Raw genomic sequence first — 27,467 nt, forward strand, 5'->3', positions numbered from 1 at the left:
TCTGTCCCTGACAGGGAGCTGGGCCTCCTGCCACTTCATCTCTCCCCTTCAGCCACGGGAGCCTGCTGGTACTCCTTGAAGGGTCCCTGCACTATCCTGCCTCTTACTGGTAGTTCCCTGTGCATGGATTCCTTTTCTCCCATCTTCCTCTTTGCCCGCCCTACTCGTCTTTCAGGGGCTCCTTCCAGACTTTCCAGCCTCGAACCAGACCCTCTTCCTATGGCTGATGACATCTGTAAATCTCGTACGGTATCTCTCCTGCTTCCCCACCGGTACATAATTACTCCTACTGCCATGTGTGTGTCTCTCTTACAAGACTGTCAACTCCAGGACAGCCGGGGATGCCTGGCTCTCCACAGAGCCCGGGGCACCCAGCACTGCTGTCTTAGGGTCGATGCTCCGTGATTAACATCCTGGCGGTAAAGGAGCTCATGAGCCTGGGAGGGGGGGTGTCAAGGGACCCACAGGCTAGTCCACTTCTCGCCTTCCCACCCCTTTCTTGTGTTTCTCGTCCTTTGCTTCAGGTTTTCTTCAATCTGTCCCTTCATGCTTGGTGCATCTGAGTGGCAGGAGGCCTGAGCACAAACATCTTTCAGTTCCTGGTATTGAAAGCAGACCTTCCTGACTTTGAGTTGATCCTGAAGGGCTGCGTTGATTCCCCCAGGGCCTGCTCAGAAGCCAGATGCTCAGTGGGACCCAGAGGACACCAAAAATTCCTTCCAGTGGGCCCAGAAGGCAGAATTTTCCTTTTGAAAGTTCTGGAGGGTTTAGATGTTTAGGGAATTTCAAAAACTAATCTGTTTTAACAAATGGTAGTGTATTTAAAAATAATCCCTCCATCTGTTTTAGTCATTTAGAGGCAGCTTTTACAACTGCTCCCTGCAGTTTTGGGGATGCATGTGAAATTATTTGGGAATGAGAGAATTAAAATACTTCAAGATATTAGCAGTTCTTCAATGTGCTCTCTACCAACAGATGTTTGGGGGAATAAATGTGAGTTGGTGCTATATTCTTGGATAAAATCTTCAGTCTTTCTACAAATCTGGGGACCAGAACTGTTGAAATTTGGATGAAACAGACTCCTGTGATAATTAATAACTTATATTTATTTGTTTAGCATGTTTGGGACCATAAATCACTTCCAATATATTATTACCTCATAGATTCCTCACATTAATTTGCCAGGGACATTTATTTTATTTCTAATCTAGACAAAAGAAAGCCAAGGCTCAGAGATGTTTAGTGACCCGCTAAAGAACACACAGTAAAGAGAGAGCTGCATTAGGGGTTGGAACCTGAAGCCAAATCCTGTGTTCTTTTACACTGTGAGGCTCCTTCTCCAAGAGCCTGTGACTCATTCGGGGTCTCAATGTGTCAGAGGAAGAGTGCAGGCCTAGGATCAGACAAGCCTGCATTAAGATGCTGGCCTTGGGTGAGACACTTTACCACTGCCTTCTTCATGGATAAAATAGGTGTGATTAATTCTGTCTCCCACGGGCTCACACAGTCGCGATATAGGGTTTGTAAAGTGCCCTGCACACCGTGGGAACTCAAGGAACCCGAGCTCCCCCATGTCGCAGGCCAAGCGAAGGCAACTCCAAGCAAAAGCAGGTCCTGAGTGTTTCACCTGCCCTGGGGGCCAGGTTGAAAAAGGAAGAGGGGAGCCATATTGCAAGCCTGAATTCTGTGGCGCTGACCCCTTGGCCAGTTTTAAGAGAAGGCAGAGGAGGTCATGTCCTCTGTGCTATGATTCTCAGGACGCAGAAGAACTTTCCATTGCTTTCCTTTGACATTGCCGCAATTCTGCATTCCTCCGAGTGAACTCCAGGCCTCAAACTGGCCTCAAGCTAAATTTTCCGGCCTCCTTTCCCACATGAGCCCTACAATCCAGGCTCACCAGCTCTGCCACCATTCCTAGAAAATGCTATGCCTTCCTCTAGATCTTTCCAGGCTCTTCTGTGGTCAGCACGTCCTGTTTTCCACCTGGAAAACCACTCCACCCTTCAGGGCTCAGCAGAATGGGGCCTCTAAGCCTTTCTCCAGCTCTAAAACAGAAAGCATCTCACGGTGGTGAAGAGACTTCTACTTAGCAATTTTTAGGAATTCCGGCTTGTGGTCCATGCTTGTTATTTTTTCTAACACATCTTATTCCATTTCTACTGTGACTCGGTGCTTGATTGGGTACGTGATTTATGCTCTTAGTACGGCCTTAACACTTAGCTCAGCTCCTGGTTCAAAGAGGGCACCTGAGACCATGCTGAGTCCATTAAACCAGCAGTGGTGGAGAGCGGGGGATGCTGGTTTGGGCCCAGAGCACCGATTTTTCGCGTTTTCATACAGACCTCCCAGTGGGAGCACTTGCCCCATTGCTTCCCTTAATCAAAACTGGCCTAGCTATTCACAGGCTTTGATGCTTCCATATATATTGTAGAATAATTCACGGATTTTAAAAAATATTCCTGATGGGAATTGGATTGTAGTTTCATGTAATTTTTCAAATCATTTCAGAAAAATATCTATGTTTTTAGGATGTTAGTTCTTATATCCATGGATCAGTTTAATCCCATAACCAGGAATATAGTATTTTTGTCTCCTTACGTCTTCTCATAGAGTTTTGAACTTTTCTCCATAAAAGTTTTGCAAAGTTATTTTGAGGCGAGACAGTATGTAAATGGTTTTGTGTTTTCTATTTTACTTTCCAGTTGGTAAATACGGGTGTAGGGGGAAAAGTTGGTTCCGCATTTGGCGAGCTTTCTTACCGCCTCTAATATTTTATCTGTTGGTTCCATTGGATTTTTCTATGAAGTTATCTCATTATCTGCAAATCATGGCGGGTTTATTTCTGTGTGCTTTGGAGCAAATACTCACCTGCTCTAGCAAGGAGACCCATCACAAAAGTAGCTTAAATAACAAATGTGTTTCTTTTTTTTCCTCTTTCCCATAATGTTTCCCCAAGAGTGGAGTACAGGTATCTCGTGATCTCTCAGGGGCCGGCTTCCTTCTAGGCGTTTCTCTGTCATCCCAGGGCCTTGCTGTCATCTGCAGGGCTGAGCCCGGGCTGCCAGGAATTGCAGACTGTGGGGAGGGGACGAAGGAGAGGAGAGCCAGCCCTGCTGACATGGGGAAGGAAGGGCACATCTCCCCACTCCGCCCCGCAGGGACCTCCTCTGGTTTTCACTGCGATGGCCCCAGCACCCAAGACAGTGTCTGGTATTTAATAGGTGTCCAAAAATAATTTTTGTAGAAAGAAATTCTTGGAAGAACAAGTAGCAGAGGTATCAAAAGTAATTTGCAGGGGTGTCTAGGTGAGACAAAGTTTTAGTAACAATTGCTAAGAAATTGGTCTCTCCCTCGATCCCTGGACATCCACCTTCAAGTTGGATGAGACACCCTCAAAAGTCATAAAACCCTGGTTTCTTAAGGCTGCACCTCAAGGAGAAACCAAGATACTAACCAGTGCAGGTTCGTCTTGTGTTCCCTGGTCTCCTCTCTCTCCAGCTGCAAGTTTTTTTGAAAATTCGAAACCCACAGAGCTTCTGAACGAACCACCCACCGGCCTCACCCAGAAAGCTCTCCCCACTTTCCAAGAATTAAATATTCATTAGGTTTATTTTAATCAGGAATACATACATGATTTAGCAAAGTGTAATGCTTCCCACTTAGAAATCCCTCCGCCTACTCCCCAAATGTTCCAACCACGTCAGTCACAACAGAAAACAATACAGAAGACGCTGTACACACAGGAGTTCACCAGGTCACCCTGCCTTATGGAGCAAGTCGGTGTCCCCAGAGTTACATTCCTTTCCCATACATTGGCTGGCTCTATAGAAACAGCCTTTGGGGAATGTTGAGGAAACCACAAGTGTCTTCTTGGATAAACACACTGGAATCTGATGATACAGAAAATCATGTAAGCGCGTGTGCACACACCACCAGCGCAGTGATCTCAGATGGACAGAATGTATATATACTGGACAGACAAACCTTTCCTGTTGGCAGCGCCCCTCCTCCCCCGAATCCCTTTGCACTGGGAAAATGGGTCATGGCGACATCTGCAGCCCCCTTCCTAACAGGATCTGGAGATAAAGGCTTCTCCTGCTCTAGAACTTCGCTATGTTTTCTCTCTCATCTCTTAAAATTATGTTTGACAGAATTAAGCCACTCCAATTCCCATCTTTTCTGGAGCTGAGCATTTTTATTCATGTGGCTGCCGGACTTTTTTTAGAATAAGAAATTGGATGCATTATTCCTTTAGAACTTATCAGTTTCCTTTTTTCAAAAAATCCAACCATTCTCACTTATCCAGTCCAACCAACCCTTCCATTGTTTAAAGATCCAGCTGAAACATGAGCTCCTGGGTCACCCTTACCTGACCCCACTCCCACCCAAAGCTGTGAGCTGATTTCTCCTTTACAGCCCCCTTTCACAATATTTGTTTATACACTTTTCTCCCTGTCTACACTGCTGGGGCCTCTCTCTCTCTCTTTCTCTCTCTCTCTCTACACACACACACACACACACACACACACACACACACACACACACACACACATATACATATTTTTGACCTGACACCTTACACAGAACTTAACACAATGCCGCTTCTGGCAGTCACTATCATGAATGAGTAATTGACGCATTAATATAGACAAGAATCTCAGCATCCCAAAGCAGCTCTTTCTGTGCTGTGAAGCCGTGGTTGGAGACCTCATGAAATCTTGCGCGGAGCCAGGCCTGCCCTCGTGCTTCCCCCATCAGCAGCCACCCCCTGTCCCATCACTCGTGGTCTCAGCAGAAGTAGGGAGGCCATCTGACTTCTGCACACGTACCTTTGGAACGAGTAGCCCAGGATCTCCCCATTCAGGGCTCGTAAGGAAGGTTAGCATTTAGTGTCACTGAACTCCCTTAAAAAGAGAGGAGATGTATCCCAGAGGTCTCTTTGCAGATCGGTTACAAAAGTTCAATGCAGGAGATCAATTTGCAAACCCAGACTTTCTGCCAGCCCACAGTTTCTGGCTCATCTTCTTCTCAGGCTTTTCTCATTCAGAAGTTTTCTTCAGTGACCTCAGAGTGAGCCCACCTGGGTGGCGTGTTGGAGAGCGGTCCTTGGTTGGGCACGTTCCTGTGAGAGAGCGTCTTTGTCTTTCCCACAGATGTGGCGTGCACATGCACACACGCAGGGCTCTCCTGAACCCTCGCCCGAAGATGCCAGGAGTCCACATTTTGCAATGTGTCTGATCAGATGCCGGGGAGGGGTTCCCTTTGTCATGACGCAGATAGAGAAGATGAGAGTTCAATTCTCCATGTGGCTTCTCTTGGCTTCTGGAAGATGTGGGGTTCCCCAGGGACCAGGAAACCGTGCCTCTCTGCAAGATCCCAGGTGACAGTTTGAACCTCTGTTATTTTGGGCAAACACCACGGGGTCTGTTCTCGGGCTAGTCTTCAAAGTATGGCGTCGACGAGAAGAAAGAGCTCTTTCTTTTGCTTCCACTGTACATCAAAGAGACGCTTTTCTTCTTTCGATCGAAGGAGGTGCTGTCATCCCCGGTCAGGGACAGGTAGGAGGCGATGCTTTCCCGAAGGCCGTAGCTGAAAAGGGACTCGTCCACACTGAGTGGGTTCTCAGCCCCCTCTGGGTCATCTTGCCGTCTGCGAGTGGGCAGCACGTGGACAGAGAAAGGGGCAAAAGAGAGGGGCATAGTGAGATGGAGGACAAAAGAATGAGAAAAGGAAGAAAAACAAATGAAGAGCCTGGTTAATATATATCTAACATTCTAATTCTGCTTCTTGCATTTGCGGCTGTGTAATCTTGGAGAAATCACTCAACCTCTCTGAACTGCCATTTCCTTGGATGGCTAAAACTTCCAACTATACATTTTAATGAATAGTTCTTCATGATATTTACAAGGAAGATCTGTTTTATTCATTTCCCAGGCAATTCTGATGACTGATTTTCTTTGAATTTGCCAATGGGATGTCTGGATCAGTGTTTAATTAATAAGATAACCCCAACTACAGATAATCCCAACTACAGATACCCCTAAAAATGCAATAGCTGACAATCAAGTAGAACAAATAAGGGAAGATATTTTTTTTTCCCTTAAAAAAATGAAGTCGCCTTAGGATTTTGCTTGTATGTTTACCCTCATGATTAAGTTTACAGTAATATTAAATTTGTACAAGATTGATTTGTGTGTTATTCTCTAGGGTACTAACAATTAGAGAAAAGCAAGATGGTATCATTCAGCTAGAAAATATTCAGCTAACACCAAAGGAGGGTTCAATAAATGTTTGCACAACTGCGGGGGCTGAGGCCATGGCAGGGAGTTGCTAGGACCATGCCACCCGGGGCGTGAGGCCTGAGGCTGGGTCTGCCTCCCAGGGGACAGTGGGATTCCTGGGGCCTGCATCTGCTCAGAGCGAGGGTTTAGCAGGGCCAGCGGTAACTGGCCATGGTGTTCACGTGCCAGGCTCACGTGCTAGTTTGGGGCTTACACGTTCGTTCATGGAGGACACACACACACACACGCAGACACACACCTGGACACCCTCTTCCAGTCGAAGGTCTTCTGGCGCAAGGTGACAGGTGCGTCGGGGGCCCTCGCTGCCGGGGCAGCCGTGGTCTGAGTGAGGCAGGGCGTGGTCAGCACACAGCAGAGGCCGTCGGCCACCTCTGAGGAGGGAAGCGGAGAACCAGTCAGCGACTGTGGGGTGCCCCGGCCAGTGTGGAGTGCGGGGCCCTGGATATTCACAAGGGGGATGGAGGCTGAGATCTGAGAGGGGCTGGGAGTCACGTGCCCAGCTGTTGAAGAAATATTAACGTGTCCTGGGTACACACTGTGCTTAGCTTGACACAAGTAAAGAGAAGAGTTTAGGATCCAGAATCCACCAAACTTGGGTTCGAGTTTCAGCTCTGCCCAGATAGTGAATCACCTTGACCCTCTCTGAACCTGTTTCCTCAACTGTTGGATGAGGGGACTGAGCTACCAAGAGAGAACAGCTGGCAGAGCACTCGCACGAGGGCCCAGACTCAGTGGTTTCACACCCAGGCGCAGGGCCATCAGCTTCAGGTGGGCCTCCTGTGTGCACGGCGGTGGGGGAGATGCGCGCGACGTGGCTTCTCCCACGGCGCGCAGAAAGGGTTCAGCACGGCATGGGTGGGGCTAGTGCATCTTTAGGAAGAAAGGGAGATGAAACAAGGGAAGAAGACAGAAAGGAAGGGAGAGAGAGGAGGGAGGGAGGAAGGAAGGAAGGAAAGGAAGGAAGGAAGGAAAGGAAGGAAGGAAGGAAAGGAAGGAAGGAAGGGAGGAAGATGGAGAGAGAAGGAGGGAATGAGGTAGAGGGAGGGAGGGGAAGAAGCAAAGACAGTACAAAAAGGATAAAAGACACAGAAATAGGAGGAGGAAAAAAGATAAAAGGCAAATGGAGAAAATGGACGAAGAAAAAAAGGAAGAAACATCTCTCTTCTCTACCCTAGATACAAAGAGGATGAAAATTAAATAAATCCTTTCCTTTTACCCCTCTGCTAGTAGGACGTAGCTGAGTTTCCATGGTCCCCCATCTTTCCAGGAGCTTTAAGATAGAGAGCCTCCATCTCTTCGAAGCCTTCCCATAGCCCACGACATCATGAGAAAGACTCAAGCCTGCTGGGCTCAGATGTTCTTCCAGATGGAGGAGATTCTGTGTGGCCCTATTGAGGTTGAAGAGCCCAGTGGGTCTCATGTCCTGGGGGAGGTAGCCGAGGATGTGAGCTGCCACTGGCCTCTCAGGACAATGCCACCCCAGCCCCGAGCACATAAGTCACCAGGGTTTAGGAAGCTCATCACCCCTACGGCGGGCTCCACCTCCCAGCTCATTGATGCAGCTCTTGGGGTGTCCTTGCCAAAGAACAAAAGGTAATAGTAGCTGAAGAAGCAAGCCCAGGCTGTCAGAGGGTGGCAGTCAATAATGCTTTGTCTCCACGTGATTTTCACCGTGAACTCAAATGTCCACCCACACTGGCTCACACTGAGAAATGTGAGATTGGACCCTGAGGTTACAGGGAGCTTAACTGGATGTGAATCTGAAATAATTACCTGTTACAGGTTGGAAATTGAAACGCCCTCCCAGATTAGGAGGCAAAGGAGACTGAGTCAGACACAAAGACAAAAGAAACCAGCAGCAGTAGATAGCACAGGCGGGGGAACGTCCTTCCTTAGCAAGGTTAACACTTAGGGTGAGAAATACATTTTGGCAAAGAAGAAGAGGACTAACATTTCTGAGCACGTAGGCTGAGCCTGGTGCTGAGCGAGCGTGGCATGTGTCAGCTCAGGGAACCCCGAGCTACTCTGGGCCGTCAGTACCGTTACACCCGTTTGGGGAATGAAGAAACCAAGGCCCCTGGGGTCAAGATCACAGCCAGTTCACAGGCATTATTTTTTTTTGGTCCTAACAATAATCCTATGAGGCATTTTAATCCCCATTTTATAGATGCAGAAACTGAGGCCCTGAGATTTTAAATAATTTGCCCAAGAGCACTGGATAATAAATATAAGTAACTCATAAAACAAAATTGTCTGTTCACGTCGCTTAGCGCACATCTTCTCTGATTCTGCGCCTTTAGGAAGAACCTGGTGGGACGTAAATTGGCCACATTATTCCCACCTTGAGGTCCTGAAGGCACCGGAAGCCTTTCAGGCCTCCAGACCCTTTTCAGTCATTCGCAGAGGTGACTGCTGCCTGCGATCCCTGTGCTGATGCGATGGCCAGGGGCGCATATTTGGAAGGCGCTGCTTCTGTGCTGGCGTGAGATCCTCGGGCGTCTGCGGCCTGGGAGCCGTGTGGACCTCCTGGTCCATAAAAACCTTTGCTGGGCCAGCATCCTTTTCATGTTTGCTTTCATCTATGCAAAACTTATGGTCGCCACACCTCTCAGATGATTCTTATTAAAAGCCAAATACCACAACCAGATTTGACTCATGATCAGTAAAAGCTGACTGTTTCCAGGACTCCCTTCCTCTTTCATTTTTAGCTAAGCTGCTAGGTGTTTGGGTATCATGGGAGAAATATTTGTTATCATTTATTTTGCGTCCGCCATGTGCCAGGCTGTGATGAACGTGTTACGTTCACCTTCGTGTTCAATAATCATGACAACCACCTGCAGGGGGTGCTGCTCTCATCCACCTTCCATGAATGGGGATCCGGGGCTCTGAGAGGTGAAGGTTTTCGCCCACGGTCTCACGGAGCCCGTACAGGAGCCTGGGCCTGGGTCTCCCTAGCGGCCATTCCTCCTTCCAGACCTGCACTTCTCCCAGGCCAGGTGTGACAACCCAGCCCCGTGGACTCCTCCTTTCACCTTGAAATGCCCTTCAAGATCCCACATCCTAAAGAACCCAGGGTGTGGGGTCAGACATCCTGAACCCAGAAGGGGGAAGTTGCTTACAAAGTGAAAGCAGCTTCTGTCTTCCTCCCTTTCACAGGGCAGAAGCAGGGAGGAGGGAGGCCTCCTGGCCGGGGAATAGTGGCTCACGTAGCAGGAGCCCACGTTTGCGTGCCCGGTGCTCTCGTCAGCACTTTCCGCGCTCTAACTCGGTGAACCTCACAGCATCCGCGCGGTAGGAACAGTTAGCACCTGCGTTAGCTGGAGAAATGTGGGCACAAAGGTGCACCGCCAGCCCAAGGTTGCCCAGATCTGGGATATGAACACAAGAAGGTTCCAGAGCCAGCTCTTAGAAATGCAGCCACCTTTTTACTATTTCTCCCTTTTCCATAGGGTAAAACTCTAACTCCTGACCTGGCATTCAGGCCTTTCCCAATCTAACGTGAAGGTCCTCTTCCAACTCTGCACACTATATCATCGCCTCCATCAAACCCCACTCTGCTTCTGCCATCCTGGAGGATACGCCCCCATCCTGGTCAGCATGGAACATTTGGACCTCTCTCCTGGGCCCAGGGAGGACATATGGATGAACAAAGTATAATCCCTGGTGTCTAAGAGCTTGTTGGGAAACACAGACTAGTACACAGTTAACTAGGTCACTGGGCAGGATGCCCAGAGTTCTAGGGAGAAAAACACCTGACATGCTAGGAGGGCAGAGAAAACAGACCATTAGTTTTCTGACTCTTAGGGCTTCATCAAGGAGGTGGCTTCCTTTTGGCCTTGAAGGTTGACGAGGATTTTGACACGCAGAAAAGGGGAAATGAGCGGCATTTCAGAACAAAGCCCCAGAGGCCCAAGCGTACAATCCACTTAAGGAAGTGCAGACTGTCTGTGGTTGTGAATGTAGGGACATCCTAATTCGTTTCACTTACAGGTAGAGAGGGGGTGAAGTTGAGGTTGGCTGCATCTTACTTACTTAGGCAGCCTTCACATTCAGTCTGTTTTAGCCTGAAACTTACAGTCTGAATTAAAAAGAAAAGAGCATATGAAGAAGCCAGGATGGGCAAGAGAGCAAAGTAAACCACCTGGCATGTCTTGGTGACCCGTGTGCAGCCTAGAGTGAGTGCCCGGGGTAGGGGCAGTTAGCAAAGAGGGGCATCATGTATCGGTCCCAGTGGAGTGTTTCTTACCAGAATAGTGGTTCACCAGGTCCTCCAGGCACTGGAAGGTGAGCCTCGGGGAAATGTAATACCAGTTGTTTGGCAGACGGAAGATGCGGTAATGCTTCACCTGCCGGTGCCTAACCGAGAGCGAATAAAAACCTGCGGAAGTGGAGGACGAGTCAGTGGCATTCCATGTGTCCCCACCCAAGGGCCGCCAGCTAAGGAGCCCACCACCGCTGAGGCAGAGAGACCTTCTCGGCCTTGTGTTATGATGGTGGTACCCAGACACACGCTTTTGTGTTTTGAGCAACGGCTGCTCAAACCCTGTCTGCTTGATTGTAGCTCACTCTTTAGAGGCCCCGGGAGCGTGGTATTTGAGCAGCGCAGTTGCATTAACCTTATTGCAATGCAGGTGTTCAAATGCCACGGCTAAGTCTTTGCTTTGCGAGTTACCATTCTAGGGGCTTCCACTTCCTTTTGTGGGTCCTTAGACCAAATGAAATGACTAGAGTTGGGTTGCACCCTGTACATCCCGGATCTGCGGTCATTCTCGAGTCTTTCCCAAGTTCACGCTCCAAGATATTTGTGCTTTCATTTTCCTCCATCACACAGTTGAGGGGCCCTTACAGTTATGCCCCCTTTTCCTGGTCCCTTCTGCCTCTGACTTATGCTTCTCAGAAATTTAGGAACTGTGGCAGTTAAGACATTTTTCTGAGTATTCCTAAGCAACATGAAATGTGTTTTGTCTCCTTCAGCACCATGAGAGTAATGACCCAAGATGGGTTAATCAGAGTAGAACTTTGGGTGAGCACCTGCCACTACCTCTCTTAGCCTCGATTTCCCCAAATGGAAAGTGAGAGAATGGAGCTTAGGTCATGTTGAAGAGTCCTTCCTGCTCTGTCTTCGGGGGTTCGAGGAGTGAAAAGGCTGGCGAAGCAGTGAGATGGAGGGGCACTTGTACTTGCTGAGTTTTTGCTGCATGTGCTGGGCTGGGGGTTGAGCTATTTCATAGCAACGTCTCTGATGATTCTCAGAAAGACTCTGGGAGGTATTGTTCTCAAATACTATATAGATGGAGAAACTGAGGCTCGAGCACTGCGTGCAATAGCCTGAGGCACACAGCTTGGAAGTGGCAGCCCCGGGGTGGGACCTTTGTCCTCCTAGAGCAGGCCTCCTAGCATTCTGCTGGGCATCCCTCGCTCTGTCCCAGGCCCGCCCTCTGAGTCAGTTCAGCATGTGTCTTCCGGTAATGTCAGCAGGGACTTGAAGTATGGTGAGTAGGTCAAGGGTAGCAGGTGGAAACTTACGAGAGCTTTGCATACCCAAGGGAGCAGGGCCTGGGCCCCCCACCTGGGCCCCAGCTCGGCTGCAGCTCGGCCTGATTATTTTTAGATCAGCTCTGGCAACTCACATTGGGTCCGTCCCCCGCCGCCCCCCGGCCGTGCCTGAGTCTGAGTCTCCTGCCTCGGGAGATCCCTGGGACCTGCACAAGAAGTTTTGCCTTTGCTTCGCTCTTGCTCTTACCCAGCATATTCAGGTTTCTGAGAGAGAAGTTGTTCCTGGATTTTTTAAAATTTTAATCACATATATATGGTCCCTGCTTCCCCAAAGGAAAGCTGATGCTCATTTTGGTGAAGGGCTCCATCCAACACCAGGTAGCTCTGGTGCTTAATAAGTGCACGGGAAATAGTCTCAGATACCACATTTTCTCTTCTTTGATAGCGAACGTGCAAGAAGCAGGCTAAGAACTTGAAAATATTTTCTATATTTAAGAAGCTAATATCAATTCTCAGTTAGCCTGAGTAAGCCCAGGCTATTAATGTTTTGCTTCTGCGAGTTTAAGTGTATACGCCATTCCAGACACCTGCCAAGTATTTTCCTATTATTAATCCCATGTTATAAAGAAGGGAACTTGGGCTTAGAGAAAAGAGGTGACTTCTTAGTCATTCACTCGGGCCAAAATAGAGTTCGGGACCCTTGCTTCGAACCATGACAGAGCCTGGCTATTTCTTTTTCACTGAATTCCTTAGTGCGTAGGATGTATGAAAATTAAAACCATGAAGGTCATGGTGAATCTGCTGGTCCCGATTCTCTAAGCTGCCTGATTTCACTGTAGGGCACAGCCAGGACTAAGAATGAAGGTCTGCTGTGTAGTAAGAACACAACAGGTGTGCCAGGCCTGCTGTGGGTCAGAGCCTGCGCCAGCGACGCCCCCCACCCAAGGTCACTGCCCCCGGCTTGGGTGCTGGCCGCACTGATGGCGTGTGGACCGCTGGGAGCTCACCGCGCCGGATGGGTTTGCGTGCCTCGTGGGAGGAGGGAACCTGAACCAGGCAGTGGGTGCGTCAGCGCGGAGCAAAGCCTGCTTGTCTGACGCACGTTCGGAAGGATGCATTGGAGGCTGCTCACCTCTCTTGGTCTCACTCTCCCTGATCATGAAGGAGCCGATCTTCGTGTCTGGCAGCTGCAGTAGCTCCTCAGCTTTGTCTCTGCCCAGCCCTTCAAACAGCCAGCTGGGGAGAAGAAAGACAGCCATGAGTGTCCTGAATATACCCCGCCCCCCAAGAAAGGCAGGAGGCATGCAGAAGTGAGCCAGGTCCAGCTGATATAAAACCCTCTGTTGGGATTGAAAAATAAAAAGAGCAAGGCAATCAACGGTTCATTCATTCATGCATTCATTTAACCTTTCAAATAAAATTCCCAAGTACACACTGCAAGGCAGGTGTTACATTGGATAGTGAGGACACAGAGATGCACAAAGCATCTTTCTTACCCTGTTTCTCAAATGCCAGCTGCACTGTGCCCGTTCCGTATTATATAAAAGCATCCTAAACGTGATAAGGGACCTATTTGGTAGTTTATTTAATGTCTATGTCCCTGATAATCTGACTACCCGGCTTCTCCATCCATGGGGGCAGGGACTGTGTCTGTCGTTTGAGGTTTTGCCTTTGTGTCCAGGTTATCAAGCTTGGTATATATCTGTGAGTGAATGAATGAATGAACATGAGAAAGGAAGGAAAGAAGGAAGGGAGGGAGGGAGGAAGGAAGGAAGGAAGGAAGGAAGGAAGGAAGGAAGGAAGGAAGGGGGAGGGAGAGAGGGAGGAAAGGTGGAAAGAAGAAAGAAAAAAATGATGGTGCCTAATTTCGCCACCTGATGCCCCACCTTGCATTCATTCTATTTCCTCCTTGTCTTCTCTTTTCAACGTATTTTAAACTCAGTTGTCATTGCATGATGCATTTCCATACATTTCTTGCTTTTTTTTCACTTAACAATTGAAAAAAGCAGTTGTAATACTGTAGTCCAGCTTTCCAATGTAATGTTCACCTTCCAGAGGAGAGTGGGCACTTTGAATACGCTTTAGAAAGCAGCTCGGGACACAAAGGAATCTGTGTTCTAAGGGGAAGGGCCCTTCTCATTTTGCAGACCAGGCTGGGCCAGATCTCAGCATGGAAGGAAATGCTGTTAGCAGCTGGCTGGTGTGTACTCGGAAGAAATTGTACATCCTTTTTTAACTGACTCTGTTTCAGTGAACGTGCCCCGGCTTTCAATCACACGTCTGGATGAGTGCGTGCTGTGACCAGTATTAACACTCTGCTGTTTCTCACTCTTTAACATTCCCTGTGGCATGAAAGCAGGCCATTGACGGGGCTGGCTGAGGGCTCCTGAAGCACCGTGTGTGAGAAGACACGCAGGCATAACGTCCCATACCGTTTATTTATGAACTGGTCTCCAAGAAAGATTTTGTTACTAAGATCATGATGACGCCATATTCGGCCAAATATTTCAACTATTCCCTTAGGTCTCCATAGTATATGGCATATTAATTATTTCAGCGTACATGACATTCATCCTTTCAAGTCCTTACATGAAATTCCACTTATAAACATGAAGACAGTAAAACAATGACAGTAACAACAGCCACGCCTGAATACTAATTATCGGCCACATACCATATTAAGCACTTGAAATCGAATCCTCATATCAACCCCCTAAGACAGGTAGTGTTATCTCTCTTTCACCGATGAGGATACTGAGGGTCAGAGTGATTAAGTAATTTATCCAAGTTACCCACGTTGCAACTGATAGAGCTAGAATTGAGATGCATTTTTCGAATTCCATAACCACTATGCTGCATCACCTCTCTTCCTGTTATATATTTTAAGAACATTTATTGCATCTGCTAGATTGGAAGTGCTATAGTGTCAGGATTACATCTTATTCATCGGGGTTCCTCACTCCCTGCTCCTGCCAGCGTTCAGCACCACATCTTCAACATGAAGGTATCCATGCATGATTGCTAAGTGAATGGATGGATCAATGACACACAGCTGATGAGAAGAGTTCCATGACTCACTTCTCTTTCAGAACGTAACTCTCATCGTAGCTACTGCCCCACCTCCACTCAGCTTCGTCATCCTAAGCACAGAGACAATTTTGGGTGTTCATCATCAAAATCAGTAACACTGCAATGAATTGCACTGAATTCTATGCTTCAAATATTCAGGCAGTTTGCTCTGCTTCCCCAGGTGAGCAGGTGGCGTGCAGAGTCCTTCTCTGACTGTAAGGAAGTTATTTCTGGATCCCTCAAATGCAAAGTGGAGCTCCCTTCTCCCTTCCTATATGCCAAGGTCTGGCCTCGGTAGCTCGACAGATGAGGAGACTGTGGCTCAAGGAGGTTAAGGAAGTTTTCCGAGGCCCCACCAAGGAAGCAGGGCTGAGACACACCTGTCCTGGCCTGGGTGTGCTGGCCACCAGGGCCACCCGTCATGTCACAACTGCAGGGGAAAGCAACGTCCTTGCTTTCTCATCTGCTGTGCCCGATTATTTAAAGGGTCTCCTTTCCTGCTTGACTTCTCCGTTTGTCAGGTTGGGTACGTAAGCATTTTTGTCAGAGCCTGTTCTCTGTGTTCTGGATATGATTTGGTAAGAATGTAGCTAATACGTATTGAGTGCTGATGGTAATGCCAGGCATGGTTTCAAGAAGTCTGCATGTATTAGCCTATCTCATTTTCCTAACAACCCTAGACTTTGGTCCCATTACTATATGTTATTATTCCTTTCATTCTATACTACGATCTCTATTTGACGCGTGAGGAAAGGAAACTGATGCTTACAATGTTGAACGACGTGCCCACTGTCACACAGCCCGTAAGTGACAGAGGCGGGTTTGAACTTAGACTGGCTTTTGGCTGCTGCGTCCTGTGATCACAGTGTCTGAATCCTGATTGCTACAGGAACACCGCATTAGAGCTGCAAGGTCCATCATTTGTCTTACTATTGAGGAAATCGAGTCTCAGAGAGGGGAAGGTTAGCCGAAGGTCGCACCATTCCTTAGGGACTGAGCTGAGAGTAGAAGTGACCCTCTCGAACCAATACCTTCCTTTCCACTGTCCCAGGCTGGGATCTCTCTATGCAGATGTCTGAGTCACTTGCATAAAGATCATGCTTTATTGATGCTATTTTGGAAATGTACTCACCCATGGTAAACTCTGGCCACACATATTCCAGGAATGTAGCTCTCTCGACCAGTGCTAAGGGAAATGGCTTTCCACCAGCCCCCTTCACTAGAAGGACAAGAACAAATAGAAAAGAGTGAATAGGGGAGTGGCAAAGTGAATGAACGAATGAAGAGAGTAATCAGATTTAACCTGGGATACATTGGGATGTTCCTTTTTTAAGGCCTGTCAATGGCCATGTTAACTGGAATTTCTCCCTACGAAAATTTAGTTTTTAAGTGTATCCCCCCCATTCTGAGCTAACAGGAAATCTTCCCACAAGTTGGCAATAGCCACCTTTCAGGGGTCAGCAGATGGTGTTTCCAGCTGATCTTCCACAGTTGGAGGCTTTTTAAAAATAAATGTTTGCTGTGCTGAAATAGACCCTGAGATTTAACCAAGATAGTTTCACATGTCTACATCAATGAGGATCTAAATAAAAGGTACTCAGAACCCCTATTTCTTTTACAGCCTATTTCAAATCATGGAGAGACAACAGGCTAGAAGACAATACCTTTCTGTTTATCATCAGAAGTTTTTTTCAGACCTCTGTGTCCTCTTCCTGAGTCTGCACTAATATATAATATCAACCCTGCCTGTGTCGGGGAGATGAGGCCAACATAAGAAGCAGACGTTGGATCTTAAAGGGCCTCAAAAGCCAAGTTAAGGAATTAAATTTTATCCATCAGGCAATGGGGAGCCACTGAAGGCTTTAGAGTACTGGCAGCACTAAGGAGGGTTAGGCATTAAGGCCTGCTGTATGGGCCAAATTTCTCACCTCACAACAGGACCAGGGCCCATGTGGAATTGGACAGCTATAGCTAAAATCTAATGGTTCCCATCAAAATCGAGTTCTTCTTTTGGGGGCTTTGTCAAAGTTTTGGAAAGCTCACTCACTCAGAAATCACACGCAGTTTCTCCCCACGGCGGAATATCGGGGGGCTGATGTCAGGAGACGGGTAGTCACTCAGCACAGCCAGGAAGTCGCTGTCCAGTCCTGGGGAGACAAAGGCAAAGGGGATGTAGAGGCAGAGGGAAGACCTTCCTGGGGACTTTTCAGCTAAAGACACTGGATTGTTTTGAAACAGCAGTTTTCAGCTGGTCCTCCTCTCTTCAGGGATGGTGAGGCAGGATGCTTGAAGGAACCCAGAGGATCAGGTGACCTACTCTCATGATCAAGCCTGCCCTGGCCCTGACGTTCCCATCTGAGAAATGGGGATCCAGAGGTCCTTGAGCTGAGGTCACAAGATCTGACTCCATGGTCTGCCCCTGTGTCTACTGATCCATATAATCTTGGGCAAGTCCTGGAATGCCTCCTAGCCTTGATCTTCCCATCTTTAAAATGGGGCTAATAATACCTCTTTCCAGGATTTTTTTTTTATGAGATGAAAGTATGTAGCATCGTCCGTGAGTGATGAGATGTTGTGAAAACGTCCCATCGTATTACCATCACCTCAGGTACCCTCCTTGGGGTTTGTGGGCCCCATGTCTGCAACGTATCAGGGTCGGGGTGTCGGGCTTAGGCTCTGTGAGTTCTGAGGACCCACCAGGGTCAGGAGGTATTAACTCTGAAGCTCAACAAAGCCCTTCTTCCTTGTAGAATGTAAGGTACCGTGTCGGGAATCTACTTAATAGGGACGTTTGCTGGGGAGGGGAGGTGAAAGAAAAATTAAGTACTCATCATACGTATGTTGAAAGTAATTCTGGTGAAGTTTTGAAAAGGAAAGCATGCTCTCTCGTTCATTCTGGTTCAGGTGACTACAGCTTACTGTAGACTAGAGATAAAGAGATAGCATGGGAGTTCACGTTTTGACACTAAACAAAGCCTTGTTTCACAGCCTTAGTGATTTGCCGTAATTCGGATCCCTTAGCTGCAGGGGAATACTGGGGTATGTCTTTGGGGAAATAGCATATCCTACAAATTGGCAAATTCAGTCATTGTTTGCTGTGATGTTGCGTTGATCAGTCTGTCTGCTGGCTGGGCATCTGAACTCAAAATTCTGGGTAACATACCATTTATTCATTCATTCGCCAATTATTTATTGAGCACCTACTGTGGGCCAAGCATGGCGAACAAAGCAAGCCAAGTCTCCCTGCTGTCACGGAACTCACATTCTAGAGAATACACCAATAATGGGGGGAGGGGTCATTCCCCGCCCCCTTCACCCCAAGAAAATCTGGAGAAATCCCAGCCAGCACTTGGGCACCTCAGGCTTGGTGGCCACTTTCTAGGATCCAGACACCCTCATGCTGGGACCTCTAGCCCCTGCCCCTTAGAGCCCATATGTCCTGTAGTCTCCAACTCACATCTCCCCTATCAGACTAAGTCGAAAGAGAACTTAAGTACGAGGATGAATAAGAATAAATGAGAAACGAGTGATCTCCATGGAAGGGTGCACTCAGACGGATTGTTCACTTGGGGAAACTGAGTCACAGACAGTGAGATGGAAATCAAAAGTGATTCACGGTGGCCACAGTCAGTGAAAGCGGGGAGGGCTCACGAGAAGGAGTGGAGTCGCCGGGGAAGGGCTGACCAGTGAGGCCTCTGACCTTCCCTGAGCCTGTGGGGAGGCCTCCCCACGCTCTGCTTTGCTATAAAATGAGTTCTTCCCTTGTGTAGCTCCGGCCCAGTCCAATAAGTAGAGGTGGCACTGCAGTTGGGCTTGAAGCCCGGAGTCCTGAGTTTTAATAAGGGATGGATCCAGACTTGGTGGCACACGAAGCCTATGCACATTTGGAGGTCCTCTTTAAGAAAAAGAGCACGAAATTGCAGATATGGTGTTAGGCAGGGGCCCTAGGAAGGTGCTGGGCAGTGAGTGGGGCCTGGTACATAGGGTTTGTCCAGCTGCCCGGTAAATCGGCCCCGGTTCTGAGGCTGATTTGCCACTCTGAGTGTGGACACATTTTCCCCTCTGGGGTGTGGGTTAGTCTGGGGAATGAGGGGTTGGAAAATGCCTTCATGATGGAAATCTGTCCTTCCTGGACTAATTGCTCCCAAATATGAAAGGACCACTTAGTAACATGGCCTCCACTGCCTCCGAAGCGGTGAGATAGGCCATTGTGTTTTTCTCAGCCGGCCAGGTTCCCCCATCCTCAGAGCCTGTGAGCAGTCTGTTCCCTCTGCCTGGACTACACTCTGCTGTCCCCTCTCTCGTCCCTCCCACCTCTGTCAACTCAGAGGTCACCCCCAGAGGGGAGGCTAGCCTGATGCTTGGGAGAGGCCCAGCCCTCCTCTTGTACCCCCTCTTGGGCCCTGGGCTTTTCCCTAGAGGCAATTAGCCAGGGCTGTATGTGTCTTTGCATCTGTGTGGCTATCGGGGAATGGCTGTGAACCTCTAGCCAGGGTTGTATGTGTTTTTGCATCTGTGTGGCTATCGGGGAATGGCTGTGAACCTCAGGAGGGGCTGTCTGGGGCCCCTAGCCCAGCACCAGTCCTGTCCCACCCAGGATGCCCAAGGCAGGTTTACCAAATGAAAACGTGAAGAGGTCCCCGTGCTACTAGGCCCTTGGCAAGTGCTACTGGGCTAAGGTTTTGAAGGGTCCAGGAGAAGGGAACCTGATCTGCAGCAGATAGCATGGGGTGGGGAGGGCATCACAGAACCAGGCCCTTCTGAAAAACGAGTGTGGAAATGAGAGGCACAGCATTTATCTGTGCCGATAATGGAAACTTGAAACACGTTGTGTGTCTACAAGAGGGGCTGGGCCTTTGATCTCTGATTCAAGAGTAAGGCTGTGAAACAGAGCAACCGTCTTTTCATATTGCTAAAAACAGAAACAAAAACAAAATCCCGTTATAAAAAATTTGTTTCAATCGGGGAAAATAGGCTTAAGGGTCTGGAGAGTTTCAATTTCACAATAACAAAGTTGAGTTTCCTGTGGAATTTTCGTAATAATGATGTTTTTTTATAGTTATGACACTTAGACACTGCTGAGAAAATCTTGCATTGGAGCTTCTGCTTCAAGGTTATGGCCTTTGCGTGGTGCTTTGCCAGGGATTTCAGGTCCACCCCTATCACCTTTTTCCCCAGCGTTGGAAAAACAGAAGGCAAAGTCAGTGGAAGATAGAAAGTTCAGTTTGTACTTTTGTGGGAAGGGCGGCCATTCTAAGCAAGGTCGGGGGCCAGGATCCCAGCTAAGTCTTCCCTGAGCTTTGGTCCCTATGGTGAAATAAACGGAAGATAGGAAATTTAAGTTCGCTCATAAAGTTCAAACACATTATTATGGACTTCTGGAGCCCCTGGCTTTGTGGAGAGCAGAGCATTTGAATTAAGTCAGACATATGAGTGATACAGGGAAGTGGAGCTCAGAGGAAGCAGGTGGGATTATTGCAGACTCAAGATAAGGAAACAGATTAAGTGAAGAATAGTGTGCAGGGCAGACAAAAGAGAAATCCAGGGAGAATTTTCAGGAGAGAAAACCGGCTTTGAAATAAATCAGGCCTGGCTTAAATTCCACCTCCTCAACTTAATTGTTCTGTGAGTTGGAGAAACATTTATTTTTAACTAATCTGAGCTTGATTTCTTCATGTATAAAACTGGGAAATATCAAAATGGGCTTCATCTGATTGGGTTAGGATTCATGAGGAACTGTCTGTATAGAGCCTGCCTCAATCAGTGGCAGCTGGTGTCATGTTTATGACATGGGGTGGGGTTATCATGCCATAATCCAAGGCCAGTCTCAGCCAGTAGTGTTCTAAATTTTGAAAAGCCTCTAGTCCCATAAATTTGAAAATATTCTTATCTTCTAAAAACAAACTCCATTTGCTGAGAACAGAAGATGAAATTCAAGAGACCAAATATTGGTGATAGCTCAACTCAGAAATGAGTCAGACTGAACACTGCACAAAAGTGTAAAATAGGAAATGAATCCAAAAAAGGAAGGAGACTGAGGCAGAACTTAGTAGCCACAAATATTACTTGGTCAAAAGAGGACAGGCCCTTTTTTGCATTATTATTCCTTAGAGTAGTGTAATCATTTCTTTTAAAACGCTGAAAATCTTTTAGTAGATCCCATTTATAACCATCTTGCAAAAGCAGCCATTCTTTACTTCCTTTGCTCCAATGCAATGCTGCAGAACATATATTCTTATTTAAAGGGTGAAGAAACCAAGGCTTGGGGGAGTGTTAGGAAAATGTCTGGGGGAGAGCAGGAGGGCTTCCAAGCTCATGGTCAGGTGCCTAAGCCACTCAGGCCTTTTTGAGATGTAGTTATCAGGCTCTTCCCGGTTGATCTTGACCCCTGACAGGCTGGGACAAAGGCTGATGTAAAGGAGGCTTCAGAGCTGGCACAAGGAGCTCAGTGCCGCTGGCAGGAGAGGAGTAACCAACCCAGTGAGTTCAGCTTCTGCTTTTGCATTTCCTTGAGTCATGCTCAAACTCATGGCCTCGGGAGGGGTCAAAGCAGACCTTACATTTAGTATCTTTTACTGGAAATACACCCCCCACCCCCCAAACACACACCGAAACAATAAGACAGGGCTAGGCAGACTGGCCTGATAGAAGGTCTACTGAGATCTCTTGGTCACCACGAACCACTTGTACCTGTGGGTCCTGTGTTAAGGGCTGGAACGTGAGACCCAGTGGCCCAGAAATCTCTTGGCTTCTCCATCGCTCAGATGGGACAGAGTGGGACTGAGCAGACCCTGAGGCTCTCAGATGGTACAGCCAGGTGGAGAATCTTGCCAAGAACACACAACCAGTAAGTTGAGGGCCTCGTTTCGGAGCCAGGTAACCTATCAGCAAAGGAGGCAGACTCTGTTCTTGATGACCTGCTCTTCTTCTGGTCACAACTGAGTACCACCTACACTACCGCTTACTTAGTAGTGTTTCTCTTCATGTTAATTCAGTTTAAAAAAGCCTTTAGTCCCCTTCTAAGCAATGTGAAATCGGGGGTTTGATGGACTAATCATAATTTGCATGTTATCCATTAAGTGTACGAACGTTGTACATTCAATATAAAAGTTGAATGATCATGTTGCACCTAAAGCCATCGTATGTACCAGCAGTGGGGTAAGTGAGACCGGGGGGGAAACCTGCATCTAGTCAAAGATCTGACGCGGGTTCCCATCTGTGTCCCTCACAAGGGCACTTGAGTGTCTGTGTCATTAAATCTGGTGACCACGCTCTCTCTCACTCCAGAAAACACGTGTGCTTCTTGCAAGTCCGTCCCCTCCAGGAATGTGATGCGTGGGTGAAGAGGGGGGACTAGATTCAGGCCACTGACTTCAAATCCCAGCCGTGTGGCCTTGGGCAAGTAACCCTGCTCGTCCCTCAGTTTCCTCAACTGCCAAGTTGAAATGATAATAGGGATCACCCCCTGCACTGTGTGAGAATCCAGAGTCGATGTGTCTAAAGCACGTGGCATCATGGCTGGCACATCTAAGCACCAAGTAACTCGAATTATCCTCATGTTACCAGTGAGGACAGAGAGACACTAGGGAGACAGCTGGCTTCTCTCTCTCTCTCTCTTTCTCTCTCTCTCCTTGTGTGCTGGTGTAGGGGTAGCTCTGTGGTCTGCAAGTTTTAGGGGGCTTAAGATGCACCAGGGGGCTTGTACGAAATCAGACGTGCTGCTCCCTCCCGCCACCCTTGGATTCCCACAAGCAGGTCTAGGGTGGGGCTCAGGAATCTGCAGTTTTGATGATTACCCAGGGGATCGAGGCAGGTGGTCTGAGCACCACTCGCTGAGAAGTATTCTGCTGTCTCTGAGGCTCCCTGCCCCCTCTTCCTCCCCCAGAGCCCCACCCGCCCCTCTTTCCACCCACCCTGGCAGCACCCTTGATGCTATGTAAATGCACAGTTTAGCATTATTTCCATCCTTGCATAGAAAGGGGTCTGAGCAGCGTCTGGGTTTGTGTTACCACCTCCGCCAGTGAGATCTCACTTTAGGCCAGGGCAATGAGAAGATAAGGAATGGGGAGGGGAAAAGATCACAGCAATGTGACTGATGCTGTTTTTAAGGTGGAAATATGCTATTTCCCTACTCCTCGGGAGTTCCCTGGGTCTCATTCAACTTTGTACCGCCTATGTCGGGCCCAAAACAGGAGTCTGAACCATGTGTAGAATTTGCAGAGAAAATGAGCTATTTGGGATGATTTGGAAACAAGTCACGGAATCCCCAATTCTATCACTTTAAAACTTTTTTGGGGGGAAGGCCATTTAGACACAGCCGAGTGCAATCAGATAGCCTCAAATGGAGTTAAATAAAAAAAGTTCTTCTACCCACATGTATCAGGTGGCTGCTTTGTGCTGCCATTACTGCTGGGGAGGGATTGCTCTGATCTCCATTTGAGAGCCTCCCTTGTGGGAGGCTGTGTGACTTACCTGTGGTCAGGTAGCTCCCAGGGGACAATACAAGAAGCCCAACAAGGTCATTTGACTTTGAGACCTGCCCTATTTCCATCAAGCCCTGCTACCTCTCTGGGTTTTGTGATGTTTGTTCGTCTCTGGGAACTAGACTAATCAGGAATGTTCTGGAAAGCTTAGTTTAGGAGAAAACCAAGGGGCAAACCCATATTCCAAAGCATTCACAGTCCTGCTCAGGGCACTTGTTTGTCGAGAAATCCACAGGTTGACCTCCTGCCGATCCCTATGCAGGGCCTGGGGCCTCAGGCCCACCACTCAGGCTAACGTCAGAGGAAGCACTAATTGTTTGTTGGCCCAAAGCAATCCACCCCCGCATGACCTCCTAGGCAATTGAGACCAATCAAATGAGTAAGCAGGAGTGTTACCTGAGAGGTGCTTGTTCCATGAAAACCCACATTCTTTACATCATTTGAATCGAGACTAATTAATGTAGCATCAACTGTACCACCTGTCCCTTATTCGATTAGGTGTCAGAGAAAAGAGGAAATCAAGTTAGGACTGATCGCAAAGGAAACTTTTCAGGGGCGGGGGATGGAAAAGCCACCACCCGCCAGCGCTTGATGTGGTTGCCTGGATCACAAATTGGGTACGACCTGGGGAATTCTCCGAACCAGGGGGCGGAGGGTCGGGGAGACCCCTCTCCCTCCTCTCTAGAGGTGACCTCCCAGCCACACAGTGGAAAAAGAGAAACTTATTTCATGCCGATTTGCATTGAAAAAATAAAAGCAAATGGGCAAGTCCTTGGAGGCCCATGTTTTCATGGGGTTTGCTCAAGCATGCCGCCCCTGTCAGCCCCGTGGGAGGGGCGACCACACAAGATGGGCTCGTGGGCGGTGCCTCCCCTGCCATGGAGCCGGCGCCCTGGGCCTGGCAGTGTCGGTTCTCTAGAAGTGGCCGTGACCAGAGGAGGAGACTGAGACTTGAGCTGGTTTGGAGGACGTGGGAGAAGGGGCCCAGGCCCTCTCCCATGGCGGCAGGAGAACTGCACACAGCCCTGAGCTTTGCATCGGAGGGAAAAGTTTTCCCCGCTCGCCCGGGGGCCCACGGCGCAGCTCCACCTAATCACGTGGTACCATCTCCGGGAACATTCCTCTTGTCTTCCCCCACTTCTGTTTGGGGAGGGGTATTGAGGAGCTGGAAAGGAGGGTTGCTAGAATTGCCCCGCATTTTACTTGAGCCGGGGACAGAACAGGAAGGTCTCTGCATGGTCACTTGGGGACATCTGAGGAGTCATGAGACTGTGCATAAGTTGGGGGTCACCACTTTGGAAAAAGTAAGAAGGCGGCTCCTTTTTGAAGGGGCCCCAGAAGTCACGGAGTGAGTGGCAGGTAGCGTCACGGCACCTGGCTCCGTCCCTGCTCCGCTCATGTGGAGCTGTGCTCGGCACACACCATGCTGGGCGTCTGTGCGTGTGAACGTGACCCAGTTCAGTGCTGCAGGGGATATGGTGGAACCAGGTGGGGTCACCCCCATTAAGAGGGAGGGACCAGGCCCCAAGTGCTGTGATGTAAGGCGGGAAGCCCAAGTGTCCCAAATCCCCCATGACTCACCCTGGGGACACTGTTGGGTCACCCACCCTCCTGACCATCCCCTTCCTAACTCCTAAAGGACCCACAGGTGCACCCACACTGTCCTGCTAGGAAATAAAGGTGAGGGTGTTGGTGGCCACCAGCACCCCTGAACCTGGAGCTCGATGGCTTTGCTCTCAGCCTTATATGAGCTACAAGGAAATTTTAATAATTAAATTCCTGTTTTTTAATTTGTATTGTTTGAGTTTCAAATTTATAATCTCTAATATCATAAATGCTTGCATTATGTTACATGCCTAAATCATCATTGCGGATGTCCCCTCCCAGCTCTCGGGCCATCCCTGAACGAGACTCTGTAGCTTCGGGGGTCTGGCTCAGCCTGGCATCTCTGGGAAAAGCTGATTCTTGTCATCCTCAATTAACCCATCACATTGTGCCCTCCCCCTAGAACGCCTGTCCCCTGTGATCCTACCAATGGACACAAGGATTCCTTTATTTTCAGGAAGATTTCCTAGGGCTAGTGGCTAGCTTCGTAAAGTTACACTGAAAACACTCCAGCAGAGCTCTGATAACATTATATACCCATGATAATATTATATACCCATGATAGTATCATATACTCATGATAGTATTATATACCCATCATAATATTATATCACAGCTGGCAGGCTATGGTACGAAAGAGCCTAGGTTTCAGAACCAGACCCGCCTGGGTTGGAAATCTGACTCTACCAATAGCTAATATACAAATTACATTTGCTTTGTGGGCCTCAGTTTCACCACCTATAAAATAAAAGGATCGGGGCTTCCCTGGTAGCACAGTGGTTAAGAATCTGCCTGCCAACACGGGGGACGCGGGTTCGATCCCTTGTCCGGGAGGATCCCACATGCCGCGGAGCAGCTGGGCCCGTGCACCACGGCTGCCGAGCCTGTGCTCTGGAGCCTGTGAGCCACAGCTGCTGAGGCCCGTGCGCCTGGGGCCCGTGCTCCGCAACAGGAGAGGCCACAACAATGAGAAGCCCGCGCACAGCAACGAGGACCCAATGCAGCCAAAAATAAACAAATAAATTTATTTTAAAAAATAAAAAATAAAAGGATCGAACCAGCTGCTTCGAAGGTCCATCGCCAAGTGCCAGCGATTCGGCATCCTTCCAGGGCACCATTGTGGATCTTTTTTTAACATTTAGTTACAAACATGTTAACACAAGCCAAGCGAGAGAGACAAGTATAAGGAAGCCCAACGTACCCACTGCCCTGTTTTAACAGCTCTCAGCACCCGCATTGCCCCATCTTCGCCAAAGAAGCCAGACTTACCCTCTGGGCTAGGCGGAGGCCTCTCGGGAGGCGCCGGGGTAGATCGCATGCTGTTTCCCATTTCTCTCTCTCCCCGGGCTGTCGAAGCCACTCGAAGCCACTCGAAGCCAACGGCTCAGGGGATCCACACGGAGAGTGAGCCACGAGCCCTCTGGGTGGAGAATGACCCAGTTTAGAGTACATCCTGCATCATTTTTTCAGGCAGCTCACTTCTTGAAAGGCGGGTGTTTTTATGTGAAGATGAGATTCGTGAAAGTTGGTTACATTTGTGCAGCTCTACTTCTTTTATCAAGGGAATGACAGAGAAAAACCACAGAGAGGGAAGTTGCTAGCAAGTGCTGTCGGTGGAGAAAGCTTCTATTCCTCCGCACGGCTGACAGCAAGCAGCCGGCAGTGTTTGTGTGAGAGACTGAGTGCCTTTCAGATCCCCCCACCCCGGCTCTCCTGAGCCCTGACCCTCAACTCCCAGGGTCCTGGCATTCAGAGCTCTTAAAACTCAGGAGTTATGTGGCTCCACAACCAAAAGGGGGTGAGAAGAGGGTACTTTCTGTTTCCACTTTCTCTCTTCTGTTGGAGTTTCTCAACATGCTCTAAGCAACGGTGACAAGTGAAAAACCCTGACAATACAGTTTGTTGGCCGCCTGCTTCCCGTGCTGCTACAACACTTTGACACATGCTGTTACTTTTGATTATCATAGAATCTCTGCATCCCTTACCCCATTTTGCAGACAGGAAAACTGAGTCTCAGAGAAGGTAAGGATTTTGCCCAAGGTCACACAGCATGTAACCGGAGAGCTGGGATTTGAATGGCTGATGCTAAGTCTCCGGTTTGTTCCATAATGTTCAAATTCTGGCTCTGCACATGCTAGCTAGGTGACCTCGGGCAAGTTCTCGACCCTTTCCTGACTGTTTCAGGGAATAATAATAAAACAACATTGGGTTGTGGCTGCGACGTTAATAGATAAAGCCTGTGAAACACTTAGAACATGACCCGACATAAAATCCTTGTAGGTTATTGCCATTTACTGTGTGTTTTCTGATAGTCCATAGTGAGAAAAGCTTGAATTCTGGGTCTTCGTACAAGTATTTTAGAAAGGGACTTAAATGATTCCAGCATAGGCGTGTCCTCCCAGGCTGCTTGAGGCACAGAGAAGAAGGCCACATCCTTAGACAGAACTATTCCTGTCTCCTGGGGACAAAGACAGTTGGTGGGGCAGAATCCCCCAGCCGGTGTCCAGCCCAC

The 27,467-nt window shown here is 48.5% G+C and overlaps 2 protein-coding genes across 4 annotated transcripts in view; one reads left to right on the forward strand and one right to left on the reverse strand.

Annotated features, from left to right (window-relative positions):
* Positions 1-27,467, forward strand: part of TG (thyroglobulin) — a 243,619-nt gene that overhangs the window by 148,067 nt on the left and 68,085 nt on the right. The gene's annotated exons all lie outside the window — the stretch shown is intronic.
* Positions 5,340-26,295, reverse strand: SLA (Src like adaptor). Of its 2 annotated transcripts, XM_068525810.1 has the most exons (7): positions 26,225-26,295; positions 16,915-17,014; positions 16,000-16,086; positions 12,931-13,034; positions 10,549-10,680; positions 6,541-6,673; positions 5,340-5,649 (listed from the first exon to the last, which is right to left on the reverse strand). In XM_068525810.1, the coding sequence occupies exons 1-7, from the start codon at positions 26,283-26,285 to the stop codon at positions 5,436-5,438; spliced, it is 831 nt and encodes a 276-aa protein (XP_068381911.1). In that variant the 5' UTR covers positions 26,286-26,295; the 3' UTR covers positions 5,340-5,435. The 2 variants fall into 2 exon arrangements, with proteins under 2 accessions (XP_068381911.1, XP_068381912.1); XM_068525811.1 differs by lacking the exon at positions 10,549-10,680.

The sequence above is a fragment of the Eschrichtius robustus genome, chromosome 17, assembly GCF_028021215.1.
Source record: "Eschrichtius robustus isolate mEscRob2 chromosome 17, mEscRob2.pri, whole genome shotgun sequence".
NCBI classification, from domain to species: Eukaryota; Metazoa; Chordata; class Mammalia; order Artiodactyla; family Eschrichtiidae; genus Eschrichtius; species Eschrichtius robustus.